This window comes from Pseudogymnoascus destructans (assembly GCF_001641265.1).
Source record: "Pseudogymnoascus destructans isolate 20631-21 unplaced genomic scaffold scaffold_4, whole genome shotgun sequence".
In the NCBI taxonomy this organism is placed as follows: Eukaryota; Fungi; Ascomycota; class Leotiomycetes; order Thelebolales; family Thelebolaceae; genus Pseudogymnoascus; species Pseudogymnoascus destructans.
This window is the reverse complement of record NW_020167523.1, coordinates 395,231-414,014: the sequence shown is the minus strand read 5'-3', so window position 1 is coordinate 414,014 and position 18,784 is coordinate 395,231. Positions and strand designations below refer to the sequence as shown.

At 49.2% G+C, this 18,784-nt stretch overlaps 5 protein-coding genes across 5 annotated transcripts; 3 read left to right on the top strand and 2 right to left on the bottom strand.

Moving 5' to 3' along the window:
* The first annotated feature begins 5,801 nt into the window (after positions 1-5,801).
* On the top strand, positions 5,802-9,530 carry VC83_01882 (uncharacterized protein). Its single transcript, XM_024465554.1, has 6 exons — positions 5,802-6,160; positions 6,228-7,466; positions 7,515-8,169; positions 8,217-8,279; positions 8,330-9,074; positions 9,129-9,530. The coding sequence occupies exons 1-6, from the start codon at positions 6,028-6,030 to the stop codon at positions 9,486-9,488; spliced, it is 3,195 nt and encodes a 1,064-aa protein (XP_024326834.1). The 5' UTR covers positions 5,802-6,027; the 3' UTR covers positions 9,489-9,530.
* Positions 9,531-10,796, bottom strand: PUP2 (proteasome component pup2). The gene is made up of 4 exons (XM_024465553.1): positions 10,596-10,796; positions 10,516-10,528; positions 9,917-10,442; positions 9,531-9,846 (listed from the first exon to the last, which is right to left on the bottom strand). Exons 1-4 carry the CDS (start codon positions 10,618-10,620, stop codon positions 9,673-9,675), a joined length of 738 nt encoding a protein of 245 aa, XP_024326896.1. The 5' UTR covers positions 10,621-10,796; the 3' UTR covers positions 9,531-9,672.
* On the top strand, positions 10,780-14,190 carry VC83_01880 (uncharacterized protein). The gene is made up of 2 exons (XM_024465552.1): positions 10,780-13,334; positions 13,388-14,190. Exons 1-2 carry the CDS (start codon positions 10,968-10,970, stop codon positions 13,793-13,795), a joined length of 2,775 nt encoding a protein of 924 aa, XP_024326836.1. The 5' UTR covers positions 10,780-10,967; the 3' UTR covers positions 13,796-14,190.
* VC83_01879 (uncharacterized protein) lies at positions 14,112-15,125 on the bottom strand (the record flags this gene model as incomplete). Its single annotated transcript, XM_024465551.1, has 2 exons — positions 14,627-15,125; positions 14,112-14,556 (listed from the first exon to the last, which is right to left on the bottom strand). Exons 1-2 carry the CDS (start codon positions 14,728-14,730, stop codon positions 14,112-14,114), a joined length of 549 nt encoding a protein of 182 aa, XP_024326725.1. The 5' UTR covers positions 14,731-15,125.
* Positions 15,126-16,575: 1,450 nt separating this feature from the next.
* On the top strand, positions 16,576-18,470 carry VC83_01878 (uncharacterized protein; the record flags this gene model as incomplete). Its single annotated transcript, XM_024465550.1, has 13 exons — positions 16,576-16,586; positions 16,645-16,771; positions 16,839-17,000; positions 17,165-17,230; positions 17,446-17,465; positions 17,519-17,571; positions 17,627-17,689; positions 17,749-17,814; positions 17,868-18,026; positions 18,091-18,171; positions 18,231-18,313; positions 18,368-18,381; positions 18,431-18,470. 13 exons carry the CDS (start codon positions 16,576-16,578, stop codon positions 18,468-18,470), a joined length of 945 nt encoding a protein of 314 aa, XP_024326726.1.
* Positions 18,471-18,784: the final 314 nt, after the last annotated feature.

The window sequence follows — 18,784 nt, the reverse complement described above, 5'->3', positions numbered from 1 at the left end:
AAAGGGTTAAACAAGATAGTATTATCAATTAAATTAAGGAGGACCTACTTATAGATGATTTGTCTGACTTGGAAATGGGTACACTTAGTTGTATTATAGTATAAAATTAATTTGAAGTTGTCGATTCAGATTTTGGTGACCATTATGCCACCATAACCATTACACCACCTCTAACGTTACTATAACATGTTACTTAGAAAGCCTTTGTGTCTAATCCCCTACCTCCTCTGTTAAGTTAAACCTTATGTAAGAAACCTCTGTGCATCCTATCATTTAGGAAGCAGCATTATGATATAGATGAATTAGTGTCATACTGACATTCGTTGCACTCAGTTTGCTATCAAACTCAAGAGCAAACTTAGAAATCTCCTCCTCAAACCTACAAGTCACTATACATATTTTGGCTTGTCACACCAACAACAAGAGCAATACTACTCAACAATTGCTACAACCCTCTATGATTCATTACACGTCATTGCTCCTTAGTTACTGGGCCAATATGACCACATAGCATATCTCTATCAACTAGAGGCCTAGGAACATGAACGATAGCTCTAGAAGCTTCTACAACCCTCTATGATTCATTACACGTCATCGCTGCTTAGTTACCCACAAGATTGGTTAAGTTATGACATAATTTGTCTATAGGTACTCTGACCTTGGACCTCCTTTTCACTTCCTATAGGCTAGGAACCCAACAGATGGTTCTATGGGATTCTCTTACGTTCACTACATGATTAGCAAGCTAGTTGTGGGTCGCACTTGATTTCTAATACATTTACCAAGCCTGGTTAGTCATGGAAAGTCATGGAAAATGAGAGAACTACACTCCTTTGGCATAAATAGGATTGCCCTTTCCTTAAGAAAGGTAAATCGACTATCACATACTTCCATGTCTTTTCCAAGCTTCCAAGCATTGATCTTGTTATTCCTTGTTTCTGAAAAGTCAGTGAGGTGCTAACCTCTGACTTATCCCTGAGTTCTCAGACTACATTTGTTACAACTTGCCTAAACCACTCCACTACATCATACACCTGATTGCTGCATTGTGGAATAGTCTAAGCTACAACCCTCTGGCTCTGTTTCCTAAGACAGTGTGTTGTCTTAGTAAAAGCATCCCTTCCCTTGGGTGGCTAGATTCTTACATCTGGTGCACCCACCATTACAATTAGGGTAACATACATGCATAGCGAAAGCTCTAGCATAGCGAACGCTCCACTCTACTACAATTTACCATCTTCCACCTTCTAACCTCGTTTCCATCACCTAAGCCTCAAAAAAATAACGATATATAATTAAACTTAACGTGGTTTATCAGTACGTCGGACATATCAGTACCTCGGACACTTTTCCCGAATTTCCTACCCTCTAACTTCACAACGCGTTTTTTCCACCTTTTATTATGTCAGTGATTACCCAAGAAGCAAAAATCATTCTAGCTATCGAGGCTATCCGAACATCAAAAAATCTAAGTCGTCGGAAGGCTGCTAAGCTCTATGAAGTACCTCATTCTACACTCTGCGACAGAATGAACGGCCGAACTACTGTCTACGAACGCCAGCCTGCAATGATGAAATTAACTATACTAGAAGAGGAGGTGGTTATTCGGAATATACTTGATATGGATTTAAGAGGATTTGCACCCCGGCTTGCTGGTGTAGAAGATATGGCAAATTTTATACTCGAGTCGCGTGGAGAGAGGCGCGTCGGGAAGCTCTGGGCCCACCGATTTGTACAACGACGTCCAGAATTAAAGACGCGTTTTAATCGCGTTTACGACTTCCAAAGGGCCTTGTGCGAAGATCCTGAACTAATTGGCGCGTGGTTTCGACTAGTGGAAAATATGAGGGCAAAATATGGTGTTTTGGACTGCGACTTCTATAACTTTGACGAAACTGGGTTTATGATGGGTGTGATTTGCCCTGCAATGGTTGTTACCCGTGCAGATCGACTTGGCAGAGGTAAGGCAGTTCAGCCAGGGAATCGGGAATGGGCTACAGCGATTGCTTGTATCAACAGTGACGGCTGGAGTATTCCTCCATTTTTGGTAGTTAAAGGCAAGAATCATCTTGCAAATTGGTATACAGACGGCGGCCTTCCACACAACTGGGTTGTTAAACCGACAAGCAATGGATGGACAAACAATGAGACGGGTCTAGAATGGTTGAAACACTTCGACAAACATACTGCTGTTCGTGCAAGGGGTCCATATCGAATGCTGGTGTTAGACGGGCACGAGAGTCATGAATCGGCCGAGTTCCAAGAGTACTGCAAGGCACACAACATTATAACTCTTGGACTACCTCCCCACTCGTCTCATTTAACTCAGCCACTTGATGTCGGGTGCTTTAGTGTGTTGAAGCGGGCATATGGTCGGCAGATTGAGACCTTCATTAAGGCTCATATCAACCACATTACCAAGGTCGAGTTCTTTCTCGCCTTTAGAGCAGCATATCTGGAATCCATGACAGCCCAAAACGCCCAGTCCGGGTTCCGCGGAGCTGGCTTAGTGCCTTTCGACCCGCAAGCAGTGCTTTCAAAGCTTGACGTGAGGTTACGGACTCCAACTCCCTCTAGACCCTCTACTGCCAACACCAACCCTTGGGTCTCCCAGACCCCTTCCAACCCAACTGAAGCTCTTTCACAAACAACCCTCGTTCGAAATCGAATTGCCCGTCACCAAGGAAGCTCGCCAACTCCACTCTTCGGGACAGTTATTGCATTGGCAAAGGGTACGGAGTGACTAGCACATGAGAACACCCTTCTGTCTGCTGAGGTACGTACCCTTCGAGCAGCCAACGAAGCCCTTAGCAAACGCCGCAGGGCTAAAAAGGCTCGTGTCCGTGAAGGAGGTGCACTTATAGTAGAGGATGCACAGGCTATTATCGCACAGAAGGATGTGGATGAGCAGGTACGACGCGACGTACGTGCTGTTGGGGGTAGTCACAAGGAGGGGCAACCGTCTAGGCGATGCTGTGGGATCTGTGGAAAAGCTGGTCATAATGCGCGAACTTGTCAAGAAGCTATAGATATGTCTAGTTCATCTGATTCCGCTTAGTTATAGTTAATTTAATATGTTATGGTTGATTTATTGATATTCAAAGTAGAATGCCAATGAAAAGTGTCCGAGGTACTGATATGTCCGACGTACTGATAAACCACGTTAGCCTTATTAGCTATTAAGAATGATTCTTCGTTAAGTCTTAGGCGCGCAGCTGATATCTACAGAGTACACCATACAAAGCTAAGCCGTCACATACATAGAAAGCAGTCACGACACAACTAAGTAGCCAACTTGATGAAATTGACCAATCTAGAAGAGTCTGTCATTATTCAATACATATTTAACTTAGATTCGAAAGGATTCCCTCCTAGACTTCGTAGTGTGGAAGATATGACCAACCACATCCTTATAGACTGCAACACACTACGTGTTAGACCATGTTAGACTTTAAACTTCATTAGGCGACCAACTATGAATAAGCTTTGGATCTTCACATTTAGCCCTCGAATAGTCGTATTTTCGATTAATACACATGTTAAGTGCTGGTTGTCTATGCTTGTGCAGAACACAATTGTGAAATACGCTATTTAAGATGTAGATATCTACAACTTTGATGAGACTGGGTTTTTGATGGGCGTGATCTTAACTATAACAGTAGTTACAAGCTCTAAGCAATAGGGAAGGCCAGAATCAAAGCAGCCTGGCAATTAGGAATGAGTAACAGTAATCCAAGGTGTTAGTGCGCTTAGCTGGGCCTTACCACCGTTTGTAGTTGTAAAGGGCAAATTCCACCTCTGATCTTAGTATGAGGATAGGCAACTACCTAAGACTTAGAAGGTCTATCTAAGCGAAAATGGGTATACAACAACTGAGATCACTCTAGATTTTAAGCACTTCGATCAATATACTAGGCCACAGACTATTAGTGTATATCACCTTTTAATCCTTAATGGTCATGAGAGCCACCACTCTGTCGCCTTTGAGGAATACTCCAAGGATAATAGCATTATTACTCTCATCTCCTCCAACCTCTTGATGTTGGCTGTTTTAGCCCATTAAAAAAGGCCTAGGTTGGCATTGTTAGAAGCAGAGAACCAAATGCTCCGAACGAATGTAAGGACTGAAACGCGCCCTCAGCGTTATGGCAACTGCAGGGAGGCTGGACATAACACGAGGACCTGTCAGGTAGTAGTAGAAACATCCGAGGAAGATGATTCCACGTAGTTTGAATTACTTAAGCATTGTGGTTTGTGTAATAGCTGTTACAAAATGTGCAGGCTGGAGCTTTCACTAACTTTATGCATGTACAGTCACTGACCACTGCTATTAACCGAATCGCAAAACCACCCGCGAAGCCACCGAACGTAGATAATTAATTTGCTCGTAACATATGCAATTTTAGAGCGATAGATGTAAACATTGATCCATTGTAATTAGAATTGAAAGCTATACAAAATAAGCCCCTATAGTATATAGTATAAAAAATGAGTATTCTAGTATTTTGTATGCCACCCGTCTGCTTGAATGCACGCCTCAATTCTACTCGGCATACTCTTATACAATTTATCAAACAATGACTTGTCTAATGTGTCCCATGCTGCTTGCAAACATGATTCTAGACGCTGTCTTGCATGTTCTGAGTTTGGTTTATCCTTTGCAATTTCAGGGAACATCTCACACACCCGGGTTTTCAAGTGCCACCAAACGTGCTCAATTGGGTTGAGGTCAGGTGAGTAGGGCGGCCACCCATAGAGTGTAGTAATCATATGCTCCTCAAGAAAGTCTGTAACCATACCCGCAGTATGGATAGGAGCATTATCTTGCATAAATGAGTAGCTAGAGTCAAGACTCTCAAAAATAGGGAGGAGTTCTGCTTCTAGAACCTCAAGGTATGAGTTTGCAGTATATCCAAACTTCTTTGACTCAAAGTCATGGTCCATAAGGTATAAATTGCTCCGGCCTTCTGCCCAAAAGGCCCCCCAAACCATGATCTTCATGTTCTTCTTTGTACTGTAGGTTTGGATCATCTCCCGCTGCCACTTCTGAGCAGGTGTGCGGAAACACCACTCGCTCCTGTTACCCTGCCCCCGCTCAACAGAGCACTCATCACTCCACACAACTTGACCCCAATCCTCTGCTGTCCAATTCATCCGTGCTAAACACCATGCAAGCCATTTAGCTGCATGTATTGGCAGTAGGAAAGGGCGACACTTTGCACGCCAATTGCCTATGCCTGCTTCTTGTAGTATCCTCTTTATAGTTGATGTTGAGCAAGCAACATTACAAGCATCCTTTACTTCTTGGTATGTATCCTTTGGGTTTAGGCGTACATGGCAGAGTATAAGGCGTTGCTCTGCTTCTGTATATGACTTTCCCCGTGGTGTATGGGGTAGGCTCTTACCTTCGGTGCGTATTGAGTCAACTGCAATTGTATATCGTACGGTGCTTCGGTCAAGGTTTAGGTCGTGTGCAATCTTAGTAGGTGTTGCACCCTATGACTGCCTCCCAATAATCTGCCCGCGTTGGTATGGGCTTAATTGGCCACCAGGCTGTCGATTCCCATCAATTGGAGCCAAAGCCCTCCGAGTTGGTGGCATAATTATGGTTGTTGTACAAGGAGGGGTGGGTTACGTGACGCGATTTACGCGTCAAATTGGAATTCGGTTAATAGCAGTGGTCTAGTACTGTACGTTGGTAGGAAATAGATTTTTTGTAATTTTTATTTTAGGTGATGGGGTGGCTCTAGTGAGTAGCCTAGTTACGCCATGACCCTACGTTACTCCAACCACTCCAACCACTCCAACCACTCAAACCACACACAACACTGATTGATGGCCGAACAACCATCCCCATCCTCCTTGCTCTCCCATGCCCTTCATAGCCCCATCCTATCTGCCCCCATATGCCATCCTTCCTATTTATCCCTCCGCTCCGCACACCTGCTTGACCGACGACAAACTTCACCTTGATCCTGCCATGCGCCTGCTGTGATTGCCCTGTAGGGGTCCAAACCCGCCGAAGCTATGGATGACGCGCTACACCAGGGGACTAGCCGCGACGACGAGACGCTTGGAAATGCCCCCACCGAGGCCTCTGCGGCAAAGAATGCGGCCAATGCACGAGCGTCGCGACGGCGGACGAAGACGGGGTGTCTGAGTGAGTTCATATCCTTATCATACCCTCACCGGCTCCATATATGCGTACAGAGCTGACTCCCCTCTAGCTTGCCGACGACGGCGAATAAAATGCGGCGAGGAGCGCCCTACCTGCGGCAATTGCATCAAGTCGAAGCGCCAATGCGAGGGGTATAACCAACGTGTTATCTTCAAAGATCCATTGAACACCTACCGAGGCCCGACCAGCAGCATTGAGACCCATTCCGGATTTGTTGCAAGGCCCATACGACAGCAGGGCTCGCTGGGCTCTCATGGTCGACCCGTACAATCGAAGGATCCACCAGGAGTGTCACAGCACAACATCCCGCTCAAGACCAGAGGCTCTTCACAATCAGATACCAGCAGACCTGCGACCGTCTTCCAGGGCTTCGTTCACAATGATTCCGCTACTTTTCAACCGCAGCAAAGCATAGTCAATCCTTTGCGCCGAGAATCGGACATCAGCCATGGAGGGTCAGAAGCATCCGCGCAATGGGACAATCCCGTGGATAGTGCACTACTCTCCGGTCTATTGGATGCCCAATGGACCACAGCCCCACAGCCACCTCAATACCACTATGAGCCTACATACCAGGAGCCTTACGAAGCTCAAGCGCAGACGACCCATGATTCGTATCTGTACGACACGCCAATGCAGCAGGCCTGCAATATGGGAAACAGAAGCTCTGACCTGAGTAACCTTTTGCCCGGGCCTCAGGGGACACACGTGGACAATGTCAATCATGCAGAAGCTTACCAGCAAGAATACCAAACTCCGACTCAGCAGGGCACCTGGAGCCAAGTAGCCCGCCGTATTATGTCATCGCCGCCGTACGAGCCAGTCACCAATGAATTCTATGACACGAGGAATCCAATCCATAGAACAGACGAGGAGGACGAAGGCGACGATGATAGTGACCCGTTCGACGTTTCTGACGACGAGGACGAAGACGAAGACGCACGCAATGACGGAGCTTATGTTGATCCCAGGTCACGAGAGATCCAGAGGCTCAGAAGAGACAATGAGCTTGCGACCGTTGTGGCTATTCAAGCGGCGCAAACTCGAGAAGATACACGGATCCGCACATATCACTCTGTGATAGAGAACTACGGCCCGAATATGCTTGCTAGCTATCATCCTTCAGCCCGGGACTCGCCGTTGAGCAATCCTATTGCGGCGGGGATATTTTGCCATTTTATCAATGTCATTGCGCCGAGTATGTCTATGTTTGAACGTCACCCCACGAATCCATCTATTGTGTTTCGAGGGAATCCAGTACCGAAATCTCAGCAGCATATCTGGTCCTGTAAGTCACTATCTTGACATGAAGAGACCCAATACTAACTTGTTCCAGATACTATGCCTACCATCGCGCTTCGGAACCATGCCCTTTGCCACGCGATGTTGGCAATGGCAAGTCTCCATATCGCAAAGCTAGAAAACGGACCCATCACCGTATCACTAAGACACTACCATATTGCGATCAGGAAGCTGGCAAAGAATGTAGGCTCCTCCACCAGGCGCAAACAGCTGGCGACTTTGGCCACCACACTACTTCTCGGATTTTACGAGGTTATCTCTGCAGACCACAGTAAATGGTGCGATCATCTCCTTGGAGCACATCAGCTGGTTCAGCAGATTGATTTTTCTGGAATAACTCGATATTTGAAGACCAAGAAGGCATATATGGCAAAGTTGCCACCTCCAAATGTATATTATGGCGGCGACATGGCTGCTGATACCCCGATCATATATGGCGATGATAGCATGGAAGATCCGAGTCTATCTATGAACGATGAAGTTGACGAAAACCTCGTTGGAATTATCATGGGGAAGCAAATCAGATATGCCGAATACGGAGAGGTTATTGAGGATCCTGATGGACCGTATATGGGGAATAAAAGGTTTACGCAGCGCGAACTGGATCTATTTGATACCCAGCAAGATCTTTTTTGGTGGTATACCAAGCAAGATGTCTTTCAGAGCATTCTCAGCCAAAATAGGCTATTGTATGTTTGCAACCTCGCGATAACGTACCTACATACTGATCGTTTAGTTTAAACTACGAGAGATGGAGTCACTGTCCTCCACGAGCACCCCTCGGTCGCCGTGATGCTGTGTATGACGGCCTACTTCCCTTATATCTACTGATTTGCTGACCTTTTCTAGATATGGTACATTCGACCATTTGGTGCTATTGCTGGGAAGACTGTGCTGTTTTGTCGCTAAAGACGTGAGGCGAAAGAAAAGAGCAATGGCAGCTAACAGAGGGCAATGGGGACCGCCTCCGGGCCCACCGGGGGCCCCAAATTCAGGGCCGGCAATGCCTCCCAATCAGCAACCTAAAGGCGGACCGGGAATGCCGCCACCAGGAATGTCTGTGCCAGCAATGCCTTCGTTTTCCGGTATGCTACCAGGCATTCGCAAAGCTTCATTACCCAGAGGATTCAGCCCATCAAGTGAAGACTCATCACCGCCAAATAGCGATGAAGGTGACGAACGCCTCAGCGAGCAAACTGCTAAGGCCGAGGAGGAGTGGAACGGGATACGAAGCGTGTTCAGCATGTTCGAACAGCATCTAGGACCGGATTTTGCACCCCTAGGATCTGAATACGCCCAAGAAATCCTATCGCCTTTCGGCCCGGCAATCCAGTATCGTACTTACGGTATCGCTTTGATGTGGCTCACATACTATATGGGCCTCATCGTCTGCCACAGATCACATCCTTCAATGCCCCCATCAGCCATGATGGCAGCTGGGTTTGCGGCCCAGCAAACGGGACTGTTTGCGAATACGATTGGCCGGATATCGGCTGGTATAACGGCCGATACATCGTCGGCGACGCGAGTGAATATTGGAACCGGTGCAGCCCTCAACGACTCCTGCTTTGCCCTCTTTGTCGCTGGGGTCCAGGTGTGTAGACTTCTATTTTAAATCTCATGGACGGATGCTAATATATACATTTAGGTACAAGATCAAGCCCAGCGAACTTGGCTTGTTAAGCGAATGCTGGATATAGAGCATCTCACTGGATTTGAGACAGCTAGCCACATCGCCAGAGGCTGCGAGACTTCTTGGGCAAGGGCCGCGGCGATGGGTAAAGGGGCTCCTTATACTCGGTATACGGAGCAGGCTCCTGTAGACAAAGTGTGGAGCCGAGCGGGCCAGAGAATGGAGCGGATGAGGATCACTGCTGGAGAAGAGCAGCACGTCCATTCTCAGAGCACGGAGAAGGTGGGGAGAGTCCAGTTTGCGGTTGGTATACTTGGAGTTACGAACCACTTTGGGGAGCTGGATTTAGAAAGTGATGATGAGGAAGATCGATGAATGCATGGCTTGGGAGTATGGATAAAGGGGGCACTGTGGTGTTTTGAGTTCCATCGCATCTAGTGTGTAATTCAAAAATAATGACCTCACGCTTCTCTAATCAGCATAAAACATACAGATGCCAGATGCCAGTGACTTTTGCTTTCAGGAACTCCAATCTCTATCATAAAATACATAGCTCAGTCTAGTTCGCTGGTAATCTCTCCACGACCGCAGCCATCTCCTCATCCGTGTAAATCCGGAATCCCCTCGCCTTAGTCACACTCGCCAGCTGAACATTCTTGGAATCGAGCTTCTCCTCCATAACCTGCTTCAGTGTCTTCAGAACCAACGTCTCGGCCTCCTCAATCGTCAGAGACTACACCAACACTATTAGCAACCATCCAAGTCTCCCATCTCTCATCTCATCCCATCACCAGAAAACCTACCTTGTGGAACTCATTCTGCAACTCCGCCTGCGCCCCCTCCGACCCCGACCCAATAGCCTTAGCATCATACCTATAAAACGTCCCACTCGGCTCCGCATGATACAGCTGCGGCCCATCCTCATCAAACCCCGCAATCAACAACGCCACCCCAAACGGCCTACTCATAATACTCTCCTCCCCATCCGCGCCCTCCCCAAACCTCAACGCAAGGTCGCAAATCGCCTGCGTACAGCTCTCCACGCGCAGCGGCTCGTTGTAGTTGAAAGCGTGGTTCTGCGACTCGACGCGCGCGTGCTCGACCATGCTGCGCGCGTCGGCTTGGAGTCCGGACATGGCGCACCCGATGTGCCGGTCGATTTCGACGATCTTTTCGACGGAGGAGGTCTCGAGGAGGGTGGAGGTCACGCGCTTTTCGACGCCGAGGACGACGCCGCCGCCGGTGGCGACGCCGATGGCGGTCGAGCCGAGCTTGATTGCTTCGAGGGAGTATTCGACTTGGAAGAGGCGGCCTTCGGGGGAGAAGGTGCTGGGGGGTTGGTTAGATCGGTGAGGATGTGGAGGGAGGGGGTGGGGGTAGGCTGGAGGGGGATGGGGCTTACTTGATCCCTCGATCTGTGAAGATTTGTTAGTTTGGAGCTGTGGTTTTGGAAGAATGTGGTCCACCTGGGTGGCTACTCACCATATTCCGAACGTGCGATAAACATGCTTGTTTGCTTGCTGGACTCTACCAGGCTTGAGCTGAGGATGTGTAAATGTGAACCGTAGCTTGAGACAGACGTGTATCTCGGTGTGGAGGTTTCTGTTTGCCTGGGTATCACGGAGAAATGGGAGTAATGAGGTTGTTGTTGGAAATCAAAGCTTGGGTCCTGGGTTGATGGCAAGGCAGGCACTGGTCCACGAAGCTGTGGTCGAATGGAGCTAGAGCGTGTCGGCGGGTCGCTACCCCACGCGTCACCAAAGAGCGAGAAATGGAAATGACAAGGCTGAGCTGTTTTCTCCATGGAACCAAAGGATTTTTTTACGACTTCGACAATAACTGGAGAGTCGTATAATGTCTTCATCCTCGAACCAAAGGGCTGCGACAATTAGTGACAGGAGGACTACCAGCGGTGACAATGTTATGAGCTCCAAAGCCCGTCTGGCTTCGACATTGGGAGGAGGAAGCAAAACCGACAGAGATGGACGACAATCACAGTCACCACAGAATGCGCCCGGTGTCTCCCAGCACAGGCGCATGCCATCTGGCTCGCAGCCCCAGCGCTCCAGCAGAACAGCAGTAGAGGAGAGACGAACAGAGCGCCACCAAGTAACAACCCGCGAGACCATCTCTTCACGACCACGAAGCCCTGAGCGACGACAGGCACCCCCCGTGGTGCCGACAAGCCGCGCCAGACCCGTCGACCGTACGAGATATGCTACGCCAGATGTTAAACCGATACCGAGCAAACCTGAGCCTCAGCAGCTTCTTTGGGACCCTCGAGCTGTTCTGATACCCCACACGAGTGCACCATTGGCGGCACGAATCTCGATCCCTCCCCTGGCTTCCCAGGCACCACAATCGCTACAGCCTAGACCTCTGCAGGAGCTGTCACTCGATGCGCAGGAGTCGTCTATTCTGGAGGACCTGCTGTTCGTTTTTATGGGCTACGAGGGACAGTACATACGATTTGCGCCGTCATACAATCCCAGTGCCGAGAAGGAACGGCTTGCTGGTCCGACATTTAAAATACACCCGGGCTTGGACCCGAGTCTGCGCGACCTTACGACGACTATGCTGAAGATGGCTACTCATTATATGGCCGTGGAAGCGTTTGTTGAAGTGCAGAGCAGAGAGGAGTTTGGGGCTGTGAACCATGCTCTTTGCGCGGCTATACGGAAGCTTTTACAGGATTATCTTGTTCTGATCGCTCAGCTGGAGACGCAGTTCCTTACAAATCCGTCGTTTACTTTGCATGTTCTCAACCTCCATACGCTTCCTACGAGTCATATGATGTTCCAGGTTTATTCGTTGGCGCATGAGATATTAAAACGGAATTCCTTGTTAGAAGAGGATTTGGAGGACTCAGAAGGCGATTTCGACGACATTGAAAATATTTTGGAGAATCTCCGAGAGGGCGGTGATCTTGGGCCGGGTAGCATACCTGGCAAGAAGATCTGCAAGGGAGGGAATGTGTTGGGTTTGATGACAAGGAGGCTCGAAACTATGTCGGGAGATCCGGCGGCGAGAACACTGCTGACTGGATTGCTGCGGGATGCAAGCCGGCCTTATATGATGATGCTGAACGAGTGGCTCCATCATGGGAGCATAAAAGACCCGCATGCAGAGTTCTTGGTTAAGGAGCAGAAGAGTATCAAGCGCGAAAGGCTGGAACAGGACTATACCGACGAGTACTGGGAACGGCGATATACGGTTCGAGAGCAAGATGTGCCTCCACAGCTGGAGGCTGTCAAAGACAAGGTCCTGTTGGCTGGAAAGTATCTCAACGTTGTCAGAGAGTGTGGTGGAGTGGATGTGAGCAAGGCCGTCAAGGACGTGCCAAGATCATTCGACGACAATCGATTCCTAGACAACGTCAACAGCGCATACGCACACGCGAACGAGTCGCTTCTGAGACTATTACTCACAACCCATGCACTCCCTGCCCGCCTGAGGTCGCTGAAGCATTACTTTTTCTTGGATCAATCGGATTTCTTCTCATACTTTCTTGAATTGGGAACATCCGAGCTTCGAAAGCCGGTCAAGGCTGTCAACACAAGCAAGCTACAGTCACTGTTGGATCTTGTTCTACGTCAGCCTGGCAGTGTTGCCGCACTTGATCCTTTCAAGGAGGATGTCAAGGTTGAGATGAATGATATCAGCTTGACAAACTCATTGACAAGAGTTGTCAACATCTCTGGCATAGAAGAGGGCGAGAAATTCCAGGCCCCGGCGCAGACAACGGCAGAGACAGAAAAATCGGCTATTGGCTACACATCTCTCCAACTAGATTACTCGGTTCCGTTCCCTGTATCTCTGGTTATCAGTCGCAAGACAGTATGGAGATACCAGGCTCTCTTTCGATATCTGCTTTCGCTTCGCTATCTGGAGCAGCAGCTCGTTTCGAGCTGGCAGACTCACAACCGAGCAACGGTGTGGACTCATAAGAGCTCGCACAGGCCTATGGAAATGTGGAAACGAAGAGCTTGGACTTTACGAGCCCGTATGCTTGTGTTTGTACAGCAGCTGTTGTACTTCTGTACTGCTGAGGTTATTGAGCCGAATTGGCAGGCTCTCATGGCGCGACTGAAGACCAGGGACGAGAATAAGGATGACTCTGCACCGGCGAGCCGCACTGTTGATGAGCTGATGCAGGATCACGTCGACTTTCTTGATACTTGCCTGAAGGAGTGTATGCTAACTAATAGCCGGCTATTGAGGGTGCGTATTCGCTTTATTTAATGTTGTCCATATCAGATACTGACCATCGATAGGTGCACTCGAAACTAATGCAAACTTGCTCCATGTTCGCCAGCTACACGGCATGGCTCTCGAGGGAATTGGAGAAGACCGATACGGACTTGAACGGCCCCAACAAACCAAATAACATGAGCAAGAAGCAATGGCAACGGTTCCAAGACGAGCGAAGCGCGCGACACTCCGACTCGACCTCCTCCAACGCCGGAAAGGTCAGCGAGGCAGCCAGACTCGAGAAAATCAACGAGACGCTCCACAAATACGAATACAATTTCAGCAGACATCTCCAGATTCTGCTAGACAGTCTCAACCACTACGCCGCCACCGAGACCGTCGTGCTTCTCGGCCTTTGCGCCAGACTCAGCACGGCAAACCAAGGAACGCCGTTTAGTGGCCTGAGGACTGACGAGGATGGTATTGCATGATCGGTTGTCTTCTGAATAAGTTGTCTTCTGAATAACATTGAAAGTATTGAGCGGCGTTTGGGGAAAAGGTTTAATGATATCCATGTCTACCAAGAAGTTTCCTCTTGATGAAGCGACCCGTGGAGTTTTACATACCAAGCCAGAATGGGCAGATCCGGTAGTAGTTACAGCCGGGTAGGAGTAGCGTGTCATTAGATGTATATAAATGTACTGTACAATAAGTGCCTCAATGGCACTCACAATATTCTGTCCCCAGCCACCCTCAGTGCCCCATTGCATCGTACAACCCCCCCGACCAGAATCTCCCAACCACCCCCTACGCCAGCAACTCCTTTACAATCCTCGCCACATCCGCCCTCTCCACATTCCTCTCCCCCAACATCTCCTTACTAAACACCTTCTTCAGCACCTCCCCCATCTGCACCTTCTTCCCCCCCGCCTCCGCCCTCAACCCCTCCACCACCCCCCCAACAACCCTCCTAATCTCCTCCTCCCCCACCGTCTTCACCTCCCCAATATACTCCTCCATAACCCTCATCTGCTCCGCCTCCTTATCCGCCAAATCCTGCCTCCCCGCCTCCACAAACCCCGCCGCGGCCTGCTTGCTCGCCGCCGCGTTCTTGCGCACAAGGGCTAGCATCTGCATATCCGTCACGATGGGCGAGTTGGTCTTGGAGGCGTTGAGGGATTGCGAGAGCAGCGCGCGGAGGACGTTGAGCTTGTTCTTGTCCTTGTCTTGCATCGCGGTCTTGAGATCCTTGCTGCAGAGGAGGGGAGGTTAGTGGGGTGTTGCTTGACGGATGGGGTGGGATGGGGAGGTGAAAGCGGCACCGGATCTTAAGCAGCATTGGGGGCGCGGTGCCAGTTCCCGTCGTGCTGGACGAATAGAAGCGACAGCATGGTCGCGCAGCTCTGAATACGGTTCGGGAAAGCATGATGGCGTATATGTGCTATTCGTTGAGTTATCGTGAAGCTGTTGCAGACCCAATGGATCAATCGCGCGGTGCCGTGCAACTCGTGATGTCAACTTTTTTGCAGGCCCGTTACGCGGAATGGGAGGCTAGACGCGCCGTCCGAGACGCGGGCCGTAATCATTGCGGGACCCCTGCAATCATGGGGGGGGAACTGTTTTAAGGTTTCATTAACTCGCTTCCCGTCTGAAGTCCCACGTTGTTCAGAGAAATGCGGTAAAATGCGGTACAACACTCTCCTAGGGTGGTGTAATATCAAATTTGGTTTCTTTTGCCCCTGGAGACTGCATATATGGCCCGTCTCTAGCCAGCCAGATCTAAACAAGTCTCAAGAAAATAGGACGGGATGAGTTCTTTTTAATCTCTCGTTCTTATTTTTAGTTGGTTTTATTCTTGAGACACCGCCTGTTCATTGTAATTTACCCACTTTTACTAATTCCACAAGGGCAAGAGAACTTTCCATCGTGATTTCAATAAGTACAACGGGCGTGATATTACCAAAGTAGACCCGTCCTGCATCCTCGACATATGGGAAAGAGTAGAGATGAGGGGATATTGATATCGAGGGAATAGCATGTGAAAAACAGTCTCAGATGGACAGTAAGGGATGGACAGTAAGGGTGCTTCCACTAGAGATTCTCACACGTTCCATCAGAGTATGCTCCGCAAACCCATACCGTCCCGCAATAGTTGTATTAGAGCCCTTGTCGATTATCGTTTGAAAGTCAGGCCGGAGGATTTTCAGGACCACACTAGAGTATAAGTAGTTCAGTTCCAGGCGTCCTCTGAAGCTTGCACGCAGCCTATGCTATTCGCGGGCCACCTATACCTTTCTGAGACCAAGAACAACTGGTTTTATCTCCTCAACTGGACTCTATTCGACGCCTCATCGCCATGACACCATCAGGACCCTGTATGTCTCCTCAGGGGGCCAAGGAAATTAGGAGAAGGGGAACTCATGGAGGCGAACACTTGCCTTGTTTTGGTCGGTACTCAGCGCGAATACAGCCATACACAGCCATACACAGCCATACGGATGATGCAAGCAACCATTGCTTACAACGTAAGGCAAGGTAATCGGGTCAGACCTGATTTGGCGGGTCCGACTTTGGTGTGCTGTACCGAATTACCGGTATCAAATATTCCACATGGGGCGTTTGACTGGGTAGCACAACCATGCAAGCGTAGATTTTCCCTTGATGTTTAAGACGGCGGGATGTCGGGCCAGCCAAGGCAAGTGGTACAGTGGTAAAGTACAAGGCTAGTAACGGGTGTAGGCGCCATCGTCTTGTCCAACGTGTGTTTCTGGCTCCTCCAGACGGTCCAAAACAGACTATCCTATATTCCATTCGCTTCAGCCAACAGGCCCACTTCGACGTACTGTAGTTCCAAAATTCCTGTAGGAGAAATACACCAAAGTCCCGGGAGGCATGATGTCCAGTTGGCAGACGCCCTGTAACCTTAGCGGCAACTGGTTAACACCAAGTTGAACGCTCCGCCATTGTCTGTATGATTAGCCAGAGTCCGTTGTCGGTATATCTCCGCATATCTTAGCTTTTTGTAAGCAATTCTATTGGGTTGGACATGTCACCCATCAGCAACCATGTCAGCCCTTCCAACGGCTCAATAATAATTCCAACAGTGTGATAATTAGTTCCGGTTGGTGTACAGTAGTTGGGCTGCCTATAAAGACTGGCAGGAGAAGTCCATCACATCAACGACACCCAAGGTTTAGAAAAGTACAAGCCATCGTCCCAGCGAATCGGTCAGAGTCTGACAAACGGTCGGAAACATAGCACTCCTCCCAAGATGTCGTCCAGGTAAGCTACCGATTTAAGTCCATCCGCATTAATACGTGCGGAGTTGACGTCGGACAAGTTCTCGTGAGCATGATGAAGGCACCACCGAAGTTGACCCCCGCTATCTGGAAACGGTCACATACCATAACAGGGAGTTCCAACAGCATTCCGTAGAGAATTCAATATATTTCTCGCCTATTGACGAGGTGATAATCGACATGCCTCCAGCAGGGGCCCTCCTGATACCCTAAGGTTGTCGCTAACTTGTGGTAGGACGAGATTGAGCGCCTGACGCGCCAGCACAGGCTTCTTTCCATCGTCTTCGACGAACGCCTCGTATTCCCGCCCGTCAATAACCCAAGAAGAATCCTCGACTGTGGACATGGATCTGCGTCATGGGCTGTCGATGTAGCTGAGCAGTATCCGCGCTGTGAGGTTTGTAGACGTTCATCTTGCAACAGCGATACTCCTGAATCAGCATAGCGAATGGTCCTCCGTGCAAGCGACAAGGAGCGACAAGGAGCGACGAGGAGCAATGCAAATTTGACTATAACCATGCCTAGAGGATCAACGAGCTGACTTTCCTCCAACCACTTTAGGTCTATGGTGTCGACATAAGCAGCCACATGCAGCCAGATGAAATACCTGTCAATCTCCATCTCCAGGTATGTTTCCACACTAAATAGTACCCCTCTTTCCAGCATTCTCGGTCGCTGCTTGCCCTTGATATTGCAATTTCGCAAGCTGAACTTTGCCATCACACCGCGAGTTACGATCCCACAGCCCAAGGCCGGGCAATGTGGACAATGACGTCCATAACCCGTCTTTTGTTACCCGCACAGCTGCCAACACAACACATGCTGATGAGCTAAAAACCTAGGTCGACGATCTCAATCGAAGGTTAGTAGGGCTCAGACTCTTTGATCGAGGCTATAACCTGACGAGAACTCCAGATTCACCTTCGCTCGAAACTCATTCGACATAGTCCACTCCCAGCTCGTAGCAGGTGACGCTGAACCACGCTGTGATGTCCAAAGACCGAAGCTGATGAATCCAAACAGGCGGCATCAACGCAGCGCGATGGACCACATACCTTCGAGACCTATTCCGCGTCACAAGACCAGGTGCGAAACAAACCATTCGAAAGATAAGACTAGCAGCTGTTGATTTGTGCGCTCCACAGGTGGTTGGTGTCAAATGGTCGAAGTCTATTACCAGGTTCAGTCGTACAACGGCACGTTGACCGATGGTATGCTGTTGGCGTCTCGAAATAAACTGGCTGAGATGTTGATTATACGGCAGAACATGGCCTTCGACAGTGGAGCACACAAATGTTCCAAAGCATGGAAGGCCTCAAGGATCTCAGGATGCCTCTGCACCTGGCCAATGCAATGCGGACCGCCGGGTTCGTGGATATCGATCATAGAATGATACCTTTGCCCACGTGCGCATGGTCCGATGGTGAGTTGAACTTCGGCCAGCAATGCAAATAGTCGTCAGGCACTGACTGAAATTATCAACCAAGACGAACGAGAACGAAGGATCGGCGCCGAAAATAGAGACAACGTCCAGAGCTTTCTATCCTCTCTGGCAATATACCCGTTAAGTATGTTACTCTGCTCGGATCGTCGATCAAGAGAATCTGCCGTTAACACAGTCCCACAGCTGAGAGGCTCGGAATGGCACCGAATGACGTTCAGCTTCTGATAGCCCATGCCCGAAATGAAGCGGATAACCCCGTGTTCAAGGTAAGTGGCATGACCAACAGTTGGTAGCATTTCTAATCCAGTGGGGGTTCGCAGGCGTATTTTCCACTGTAAGTACAACGCCCGTGTTCGTTGTATATGGCTGACAATGCCCGCAAGATATGTTTGCATTGGTCGAAAGGCGCCTCAGTCACGATAGCTTCGGCGTCGAGCAGAGGTGTACGGTGGTACACACTGGCATGAGTTCCATTGTGTACGAGGTTTTGTCGAGAGGGGGGTCGCCATAAGCGGGACGCTTTGGATATCGTTGTTTGGGGCAAGAGCGCTTGGTAATATTAGTAAATATATCCTGGTGTTACAATCTAGAGCCTACATACCAATTTCGATTGGGTTGGTATGAATGGACTGACGCTTGTGAGAGGCAGGTGCGTTCAGTGAATGCTCATCGTGGCTTCCAAAGCATCGACTCTGACTGCTCCTTTCTTGCAAGACTCTTCATCGCCATCCCACAAA

Excerpts from the sequence above, each read along its gene's own strand:
- VC83_01882 (XM_024465554.1), top strand. The coding sequence starts at position 6,028 with ATGGATGACGCGCTACACCAGGGGACTAGCCGCGACGACGAGACGCTT. Across the intron at positions 8,170-8,216 it reads CTCAGCCAAAATAGGCTATT|TTTAAACTACGAGAGATGGA; the intron begins GTATGTTTGCAA and ends CTGATCGTTTAG. Across the intron at positions 8,280-8,329 it reads CTCGGTCGCCGTGATGCTGT|ATATGGTACATTCGACCATT; the intron begins GTATGACGGCCT and ends GACCTTTTCTAG.
- PUP2 (XM_024465553.1), bottom strand. The coding sequence starts at position 10,620 with ATGTTTATCGCACGTTCGGAATATG. Across the intron at positions 9,847-9,916 it reads TGCAGAATGAGTTCCACAAG|TCTCTGACGATTGAGGAGGC; the intron begins GTAGGTTTTCTG and ends GTGTTGGTGTAG.
- VC83_01880 (XM_024465552.1), top strand. The coding sequence starts at position 10,968 with ATGTCTTCATCCTCGAACCAAAGGGCTGCGACAATTAGTGACAGGAGG. Across the intron at positions 13,335-13,387 it reads CTAATAGCCGGCTATTGAGG|GTGCACTCGAAACTAATGCA; the intron begins GTGCGTATTCGC and ends GACCATCGATAG.